The 10,231-nt window shown below is 34.7% G+C and overlaps 1 protein-coding gene across 1 annotated transcript; it reads left to right on the plus strand.

The window, feature by feature from the left end:
• The first annotated feature begins 1,328 nt into the window (after positions 1-1,328).
• GDAP1 (ganglioside induced differentiation associated protein 1) lies at positions 1,329-7,966 on the plus strand. Its single transcript, XM_039332085.1, has 6 exons — positions 1,329-1,543; positions 2,142-2,334; positions 4,594-4,767; positions 5,128-5,222; positions 5,471-5,585; positions 5,846-7,966. The coding sequence occupies exons 1-6, from the start codon at positions 1,427-1,429 to the stop codon at positions 6,226-6,228; spliced, it is 1,077 nt and encodes a 358-aa protein (XP_039188019.1). The 5' UTR covers positions 1,329-1,426; the 3' UTR covers positions 6,229-7,966.
• Positions 7,967-10,231: the final 2,265 nt, after the last annotated feature.

The raw sequence follows: 10,231 nt of genomic DNA on the forward strand, positions 1-10,231 counted from the left end.
CTATTGGGTGGGTGTGGCCCATTGGGTGGGTGTGGCTGTGGTGGTAACGGCAGACTGGGTGGGACTAAAAAGTTCAATCAATCAATTCCAACTTTGCAAGATCTTTTTTTTCCCCAAGAAGTTGAAATTGACTGATTGAACCTTTTTTTTTTTTTTGCACACTGGGGCGACGGCGTACGTGCCCACAGAGAAAGCTCTGAATGCCATCTCTGGCGCCCGTGCCATAGGTTTGCCACCACTGCCGTAGGTGGACAAAAATGCTAAATCCAGTCTAAACATCTGGCTGACTGTGCAACCAGCTATAATAATAATAATGAGAAAATATAAACTCAATATAATCTTTTATTTAAAGAAGTGTATCCCCACTATTTCTAGAACTATGGAGACCTCTTGTGGTCATTCAGAGTTAAGTATTTTAATTTGTTAAGAATTTTTCAGTGGTGTGAATTAATAATGCTTTCCCAGAAACATTTGTTTTGCTGTGCACATCTATTGACAAAATCCTCTTACTTCTAAGTGACTTTCTAAACAATGCTGCCTATGTTAATCACACCTTTCAATCTTTGTTATAAATTATCTTAAGGAAGATTGGTAGTTCTAGCATGAAATATCAAACTTCATTTGGAGGATTGCATGATTAATTTTTACTTTTGGGAAACTGCAGTTTATGCATTCCAAATCTTAACTTTGATTCCAAAAGTATATTTGTGATTTTCATGATACTATTAGCAGTCTGTATTTTTTTTTAAACCGATTAAATATATACTCATGCTAAAATACGTTTAAGGTATTTTATGACTTCAGCCATAAGGGAATAGAAGTGAAAGAATATCTCGAGTAAACATCTTTAATCTAACATGAAGAAAACCTAGAATATACATTTTAAAATACATTTTAAATGGTATTACATCTATCATTATGAAACAAAGACAAAATTAATTACAATGGAGCACAGTTATGAGCCACTGAAATGTCAAGGAGGTTAATAAAATTATTAAAAGAAAAACATGGCAAATACATAACATTCATGCACCTCATAAACATTTTGAGGCAGATATTAATATACTATTGAAATGTATCCATTTGACTCCATTATCCTGCATTAATTAAATGTATCTAGAATATTTTTTCTTATAAATTAGAGAAGAAATTCAGGAAAAAGAATCCTTTTTCTTGAATCTAGGTAGGTAGCTTAGTTATCTTTGTGTTAATCCTGAATACCCAAGATTTTCAACAGCTTCTTCATTTCAAGAAATCCTGTCGGAGAGTGAGGGCAAAATCAGGAAGGCAGCTTCATCTGTTAATAACGAGCATGCTCAGTTCATGGAGCAGACTCAGTAACAGAGAGGGGAGAAAGAGAAAAAAAAAATCAAATCTCATGGGCAGAATCTCAGAGCAGTGAATTAAGCAGGAACAAAAACACGAAATGGCAGAAGGAAAGGAGGACCAGATGGCCAACAAAACACCCCCACCTGAAATGGAGGTCAAGTCAGAGGCTAAACTCATCCTCTATCACTGGACACAGTCCTTCACTTCCCAAAAGGTGAGTGTCTCATCTGCTAAAAGGAATGTTGTATTTCAGAACCTGGATAGCTCCCTCCGCCCATGTAGCCCACCTTAAGACTGCCGATTTGCCCTCTGGGACAAAGCATTGTATTAAAGGCAGCTCTGAGTGGGTTCCTGAGAGAAGAAAGAATAAAAAATAATGAGAGAAATGCATACTCAAGCCAGGAAGCTTTACAAACAGGCCCAGACCCTTTCCTATTATTGTTAAATTTTGTGTATTAAGAATTGGCTAATCCAAGATAAAGGAATGAAATACAGGCAATAACAAACCAACCAAGTGAGATCAATTTATCTTACAAGAAAAAAGTGTCATATGAAGAGCTGATATTTAATATTCGCATTAAATGAGGTTCCTGCAGATTTTCTTATTGTTTCTCTGGAATAGCAGCATGTTTTATTTAGCTATTTATTACCATAATCTCCCAATGTTCCTAGCAAATATCCCAGGACCAAATTCGATATGGCACCCTGCAGACTCCATTGTCAGGTTTGGCTTTAAATCCATATAATATGTATATTTTTTTTAATTGGGGCACTCGTAATCTTTAACAGGGAAGTGCATCCATTTGTTTCAGGTACGACTGGTGATTGCTGAAAAGGGGTTGAAATGTGAAGAGCATGATGTAAGCCTTCCATTGAGTGAACATAATGAGCCTTGGTTTATGCGTTTAAATGCATCAGGAGAAGTCCCTGTGCTGATTCACAAAGAGAATATAATTTGTGATGCAACTCAGATTATTGACTACCTTGAAGATACTTTTATGAATGGTAATAAGAGTATTTATGTGCTGTTTTTTTAAAAAAATGCCTTAATGTGTGTATCTTATTTCATAGACATTTATTTATTTATTAAATCATTATTTATAGTATATATTTTATGTCTTATTTGTATACTACCCAGAGTCCTTCTGTGAGGGAGATGAGTGGTTTCTAGATGTAATAAATAAATTGCAGTTTGAGAAAGTTGTCAGGAGGGATACATAATTTTAAACTTTATTCTTGCAAGACATAGAAAAGATATTTTGAAAGGAAAACATCTTTTGAGTGGGATTTAGACACATATAAATCTTTTTATCAACAACTCTTCTGTAGAGAAACAGGAATCTGCCTTAACCAGTATTATCTACTTTAATTGACAATGGCTATTTAGGAAGCTAGAGGATTTCTTTATTTCTTATATGATCCTGTTAACTAAAGTTATATCAAGAATATGTCACTCTATATACATGTATTCAACAGGGTGGAGCTAAATGATAACATAGAATAGTATGGAATCCTACAAATTATATTCCATGCACCTGAGCAGAAATCTACCAGCACATCTAAGTACAAGCAAACAAAATTTTCAGACAGTCTCTTGAAAGAATACCATAAATATTAATATTAGTTGAATAGAATGGCATCTATAACAAATTTTAAACAAACAAATAAATAAATGGCTGTCTTTTGACTCATATCCAAGTACTAACCAGAAGCAATATTGTTTAATTTCCAAGTTCAGATAAAGTCAGCCTTGACGCTGCAACCTGGTGGAACATATTCAGAATAGCATCAGTACTAAATCCTGATGAAAAAAGATCTTGAAAATCTGTTTCATTCAAAATTGGGTAGAACTTATCAGCTTCTGCACTTTCTCAGATCTAGAGCCAGTATTAATTTTTTCCCCCAGGAGTTAAGATTGATAATTGCTTTCTTTAACAGAGGTTGGCTTAATACACCTTGTAACTTCTTGGACTCAGCTCAGTGTGAAAGCAAGGATGAAGGAAATAAAAGATGCTTAACAAATCTTTTATTCACATTCTACAGCTTTAAAAATTAACAAGGAAACTTCCCCTAGTTTTCTATATGCAGTCTTTAAAATATGGTGCTTAGTAAGCTCCTGACAAATTTATTTCATTTCTACTGAGAAAGAACTTAAAGACCCTAGACTAATGAAGATGCTTTTCACTATAGGTAGTTCTAGACTTACAACAGTTCATTTAGTGATTGTTCAAAGTTATAACGGTACAGAAAAAAGTGACTTATGACAATTTTTTACACTTATGACCATTGCATCATACTCATGTTCAAATGATCAAAAATCAAATGCTTGGCAATTGACTCATATTTCTGATGGTTGCAGTGTTCTGAGGTCATGTGATCCCCTTTTGTGACCTGACAAAGTCAATGGGGAAGCCAGATTCACTTAACAACCATGTTACTAACTTAACAACTGCAGTGATTCACTTAACAACTGTGGCAAGAAAGATCATAAAATGGGGCAAAACTCACTTAACAAATGTCTCACTTAGCAACAGAAATTTTGACTCAATTGAGATCATACATTGAGGACTACGTGTATTAAGAAAGTGCAGTTGTGGAAGAGGACATTGGGTTTTTTTCACTGTTACTATTATCATAAAGGAGGCTCAAGGTTGCTATTTCTCATGACCAAGCAAAGAAAGACTAACCCTATCTCAACTCTCTTATAGTTTAAGAGGCACTGCATTCCAACTAATAAGAATATTCTTAGAATAACAAATGCTGCAGAGATATTTACAACAGGTATTTATGATTTTGGGGAATAAGATGCAAACTTTGGGAGAGATCTCAGTTAAAATTTTAAGGAAAACTTTTATCATTAAGCATCTATCAAGGATATTTGATTCCAGAAGGACCAGAGATAATGATTGTAGTGGTTTATGGTAGATCAGAAATCTTTCTGTGAGTTAAATACAATTACAGATTTCTAATTGAGAGCTTTAAAGTTTAACTGGTGTTAGTTTTACTTTTTTCTTAATGTCTTGTTTAGTTTTGCTTTGTTCTTATATTTTTTCTTACTTGTTGAGTTTATGTTTTAATGTTGTGAATAGAATAGAATAAAATAAAATAATTATTGAAAAAAAATAACTTCAGCAATTCAGCTTTTCATCCACAAACAGAAATCTCTTTTATTTTTCACTTTCAAGAGGTTATAAATATCTAAACCAGCCTTCTTTTATTTTTTACTTTTTGTTAACTTTCATCTATGGATGTCTTTCTCTATAGAAAAGACTCCAAGATTAATGCCAGAAGAAGGAAGTATGTATTATCCCAGGGTTCAACACTACAGAGAACTTCTAGATTCCTTGCCTATGGATGCATATACACACGGCTGCATTTTACATCCTGAATTAGCAGTCGACTCCATGATTCCTGCATATGCCACGACAAGAATTCGTAGTATGTACAAGAAGTTTATGTGCCCTATTATCTGTGGTGTTCAAATTCATTTTAATTTTCTTATTTAAATGATTTTACCACCTTTATATTTATTAAAAATCAACTTATCATCCTGCTGAAATAAGCAGCATATGGTATTTTAAAAAACCCATTTGTCAAATTGTTTTGTCAACTATAATTAGTTGACTTTCAGGATTAATTCTGTATTGCAGATGAAGGTTTACTCAACTGTTCACACAAAATATTGTAAATCCATACATTTGGTTAGGAAGTAAAACATTTTAAAATGATAAACTTTACTTAATTTACTGGAAAGTTTGATGATTAATAACCTTAACTGACTTATTGCTGTTTTGCAAGGCCAAATAGGTAATACTGAATCTGAATTAAAGAAACTCGCTGAAGAAAACCCAGATCTGCAAGAGGCATATATAGCAAAACAGAAACGACTCAAAGTAAGAACAGAACATGTATAATTAGCCAAAATAGATCCTAGGATTGCTTGGAGTATGATATTAATGTGAAATAACAAATATTGTTATTGCATGCTTTTCTGCTTGGAATAATTCCATTTTAAAATGGATTATATACATGTCATTTGGTGTCATTCAGTAGTCTTACAATTGCTTGCTGAGATTCACAATATTCAAGAGAACTTCTCATCATTTTTTGCAAGCTAATATATAATATTTTTTTCCTCTAGTCTAAATTGATGGACCATGATAACATAAAGTACTTACAGAAAATACTAGATGAGTTGGAAAAAGTTTTGGATCAGGTTGAAACTGAGTTGCAAAGAAGAAATGAAGAAACACCAGGTAGAAAATAATTTGCAGTCATTTCTATCTTATTTTCTTCTGATTCTGCAGTGTTGAATGATATCTTCATCAGTAACCCCTAGGCTGTTTTAAGTCAAATAATGCTCATATTAGCCAAACCATTGCAACACGTAATCTGGAACTAAATGGTTATACACAGTTAATAAGAATATTAATTGCATGCAATAGTCAGAGGAATCTTTGCATCATATTGCATTTTATTAGTCTCTAATTATTTATGCCTTTATTTTTGATATCAGAAAATGGACATCAGCCTTGGCTCTGTGGAGAATTTTTTAGCTTGGCTGACGTATCCCTTGCTGTAACACTCCATCGGCTGAAGTTCATTGGACTGGCAAGGAGAAGTTGGGGAAATGGAAAGCGACCTAACTTGGAAGCCTATTACGAGCGTGTCTTGAAGAGACAAACATTTCATAAGGTTTTGGGACATGTCAACAACATACTAATCTCAGCAGTTCTTCCAACAGCATTTCGAGTAGCGAAAAAGAGGGCACCCAAAGTTTTTGGCACAACTCTTTTGGCTGGCTTTTTAGCAGGAATAGCATATTTTGCATTTATGTGTGCTCGGAAGAGGCTTTCTCACTTGCTATTATCAATAAGAGGAAGGCAGAGTTTTCTGTAGATGCCTCCTTGCCAGATTGTGATCAGAGTACTTTATTCTCCAAAGAGGCTGACTTAAGGCACAATAGTCCAAAATATCGTCTTCTATTATTAGGCCTTTTTCTGACTGTAGAAATACATTAGTAATGTAAAGGAATCTTGCAAATTGGAGGAAAAAGAACACTGATTAATTTCAAACATCTTGCTTAGCTATTATATGTTCAATATGATTTTAATTTAATGTAACATATCCATAAGGCATTATGGATCATAAACTATTGTTGGTGGGTTCCCTGTTGTAAATAATGCTTCAGTAAACCTATGGGTAAAACAACCCATGGTTAGTTCAATGTGTGAAACAGAGTACCTTGTTTGTGGAACTGTGGGAGCTTATTTTTGTTCCCTCTTGCTCTATTTTTTCTTTTCTTTAAAAAGATCTTTATTAATTTTCAACATCAAACTTTAAAATGCAAATTAACAGAAAAGGGAAATGGAGTTAAATTAAAATTAAAAGTGACAAATATATATCAAACAAATTTGTAACAAAAATGACCCATGTCTTTCTTTTGGTACAGTGATAATAACAATACAATCACCTCTTTCTTAGTTTAAACAAATAGCACCAATATACAAAACACCTTAAAATACTAATAATCAACATACTAAAATCCCCAATATGCATAAATATTCTTCTCTAAGAAGTAATAAATTATTAAATACAAATCTCTATGTTTAAAAAGCTGCAATATTTCTCTAGTCAAATCCAGTCTAATCTTCAGATCTCAAAGTGAAAAATTGATTTTTTTTCTCCTTATCTTATAAGAAATCTAACAATGGTCTCCAGGTCAAAAGAAATTTAGTCAAATCATGCTGCCTTTGTTTACGCACAGAAGCATTTATACGGAAAACAAGGCTGGTTCTCTGAGCAGGATGGAATGAAGGATACAGAATTGTGGGTTAAAGCTGGATTTATCCGAAATTGGATAAATGGAGTTTTCTTAAATTTAATTCTGTGCAGAGCCCTTCATATAGTTTTGATTAACTTCTTCCCCATCACATCACTCTGCATATTATCTCATTATATTAAGGTGAGTCCCTAACCCTTCATTTTTCCTAAATGTTAGTATTTATTTATTTATTTACATTTATATGCTGCCCATCTTACCAATAAGCCAACTCTAGATGACTTACAAATGATAAAAAAGATAAATATAGAAACAATTACAATTTAGAAAGTTACAAAAAGTTATGTCATTTGATAATTATGCATTTATAAAAGTCATAATTATAAGTTAATTATATTTTACCAGTGAATCTGTTTGGGTCTCTGTAAACATTGGAAGTTTATACTTGTTGTTTTAATAGATTGTTGTACTGTGATTGGCTCATAAGGCAGATTGTTAAATTTTGGCTGACACAGTGGCACATGCTTCAATTACAGGCTTAAAAAAGTATGACTAGATAGATATTTCATACATACCAGGTAGGTCTCCAAGGCACATTTTAAAAGTTATACTATCAGGCTCTCTTGAATGTTTGTGTGATTTGGAAATGTTTTATGCCCTTGCACATTAATGATCTGTATTCTATTCATTTAGAAGCAATCCTCATTTTATACTGGATTTTGTGCAGATAATATACAGGTAACTGCTTTTTTCTTAATGTAAAAATATGTTTCGTTTTAGTATATTAATGCAGTCTATGCTATACTTCAAAAAATATCTGTTCCACAAATACAGCTTGTTCAGATGAAACGTGAACATAGTGTTTGACTAATTCTTTCATGCCTTTTTAAAAATAATTAAAATTGGTTAACCAGACACTGGCTTAATAGCTAAACATGACTATAATGGAATCTTGAATTTCCATCATATGTCATGATGATTGTAAGTTGCGGCATTTTGTGTGTGTGTCAGTCATTAAGTGAATGCAGCAGTTGTAAAATGAGTGCTGCAGTTGTAAAGCAAATCCATTCTCTGTAGCTGACATTTTTTGCCAGAGACCAGAAGTAAATGCTGATTTCCAGCAAAATATTGCAGTCCTATGACCACAGGATATTGCAAATGGCTATTAATGTATGCTAGTTGCTGAACATCCAAAATTTGACAGCGGAGCGGTAGTGGTCATCAGAACTTTAAATCTGTGTCCTAAGTACCTTTTGTTTGGAGGGGGTCCCTCATAACTTTGAGTGGTCTCTAAGCAACTAGTCAGCAGTTGAGGACTATCAGTATATTGCAGTGTCAGACATTTTGCTCAAAAGTCAAGAATGAGGCTTCCCATCTACCTTTCCCTTTATCTCAGAGGTCCTCAACCTTTGTGGGTTGGCCCAGAGGAAAAGGGGCAGGTGCACACAGGAACAGAGCTACGAGCAAACGGGGCCGTGAGCGTCCATGCAATGCTCACGGCGATGCTCGTGCCCATGCAGCACTCACGATGTTAGTGCGAGTGTGGGGGGTGAGTGTGTGCATACATGTGCGTGCTCTAGCCAGCCACTCATGTGACCCTGTGCCAACAGGCCACAGCCCGGTAGTGGGCCAGAGCCTACAGATCGGGGACCCCTGTTTTATCCAGTCCTGCAAGCCTAGTTGTGCTAGTTTTAACCTAACCATTACCATTTCCATGGCACCAGTCTATTTATTAATTTTGACAATACCAATTCTTCTGAGAAGAAGGAACAAGCCCTCTGAAGTCAATGAGACTAAGCCTCAAGTTAGAGCATAGTTTTACCTTCATAACAATCTTAGCAGATAGCAATAGTACGTAGACTTATAAACCGCTTCATAATGCTTCACAGCCCTCTCTAAGCTGTTTACAGAGTCAGCATATTGCCCCCAACAGTCTGGCTCCTCATTTGACTCATTTGGAAGGCTGGAAGGCTGAATCAATCTTGAGCCAGTCAGGACTGAACTGCTGGCAATAAGCAGAATTAGCTTGAAATACTGCATTCTAACCATTATGCCACTATGGATATGAGACCAAGGAATTTCGTAGGTGATGAAGGATTTGAATTAAGTATTTCCACATCTAAGTTAGCTCTTACTGTATGTCCCAATATGAATATTTCTCAATCTTTCTGAACTCTGTTTCATTTATATTTGGGGATTCCCCTGACTCCCCATTTATAGAAACAATTTAAAGTAGCAAAACTTGAGAAATCACAGAGCAGTCATACAAATGTTTCAATGCTTTTTCATAAACATAAGCTCTTATCCCCAGATTCTCAAATTTTCAGTTATTTTAGGCTCATCAGAAAAGGGATTATGACCTGGTTGTTGTTTTTTGTGTTGGATCACATAGCCAGACAACATCATCTTTGACAAAACCTTCTGATAAGGTCCCAGATATTTATTTATTTAGACAAATCTGTTGCAAATGTTATGAATCTTTCCACTGTACGTAATAATGGCAGCAGGAAGGATGAATAGACATGACTCATATTTGTTCACCAGTGTTTTAAATCTTGTTCTGATGCTTGAGGTAGAACATTTGGGATAGGCAAGACATCATGTTCTTTTTTTGATTTTTATCCATTTGGAAAGGCTGGGATTTTGCTTTCCAAATTTATCATTCAGTTAAAATTGCTTATCAGTTTTTGGCTATTGATGAGTAAAAACTATTTCATGAACCCCTGAAGATTATTCATGTCACTGAAGAAAGAAACAGTCTTATATAGTATTTGGGAATAACTGCTCTCTACCATATCATGTTGGTTCTCAGTATAATCACCATGGAATATTGGCTAAAAAGTAGCAATAGCACTTATATACTGCTTCATAGTGTTTTACAGTCTCCTCTAAGTGGTTTACAGAGTCAGCATATTACCCTCAACAGTCTGGGTCCTCATTTTACTGACCTCGGAAGGATGAAGGGTTGAATCAACCTTGAGCTGGTCAGGATCGAACTGCTGGCAGCAGGCAGAATTAACTTGCAATACTACATTCTAACCACTGCGCCACCATGGCTCTTTTGAATCTTCAGTATCATTCTAATATCAAAGACAGTTTGGATACCTGGAGCCAGGTCTG

Source organism: Crotalus tigris, unplaced genomic scaffold (genome assembly GCF_016545835.1).
Source record: "Crotalus tigris isolate CLP2741 ecotype Arizona unplaced genomic scaffold, ASM1654583v1 scf7180000024445.887990, whole genome shotgun sequence".
Lineage (NCBI taxonomy): Eukaryota > Metazoa > Chordata > Lepidosauria > Squamata > Viperidae > Crotalus > Crotalus tigris.

What these genes read in the sequence shown, in the direction of transcription:
- GDAP1 (XM_039332085.1), top strand. Translation starts at nt 1,427, where the DNA reads ATGGCAGAAGGAAAGGAGGACCAGATGGCCAACAAAACACCCCCACCT. An exon ending in AGTCCTTCACTTCCCAAAAG is followed by an intron (nt 1,544 to 2,141) that starts GTGAGTGTCTCA and finishes CATTTGTTTCAG; the next exon opens with GTACGACTGGTGATTGCTGA. An exon ending in TGCCACGACAAGAATTCGTA is followed by an intron (nt 4,768 to 5,127) that starts GTATGTACAAGA and finishes CTGTTTTGCAAG; the next exon opens with GCCAAATAGGTAATACTGAA.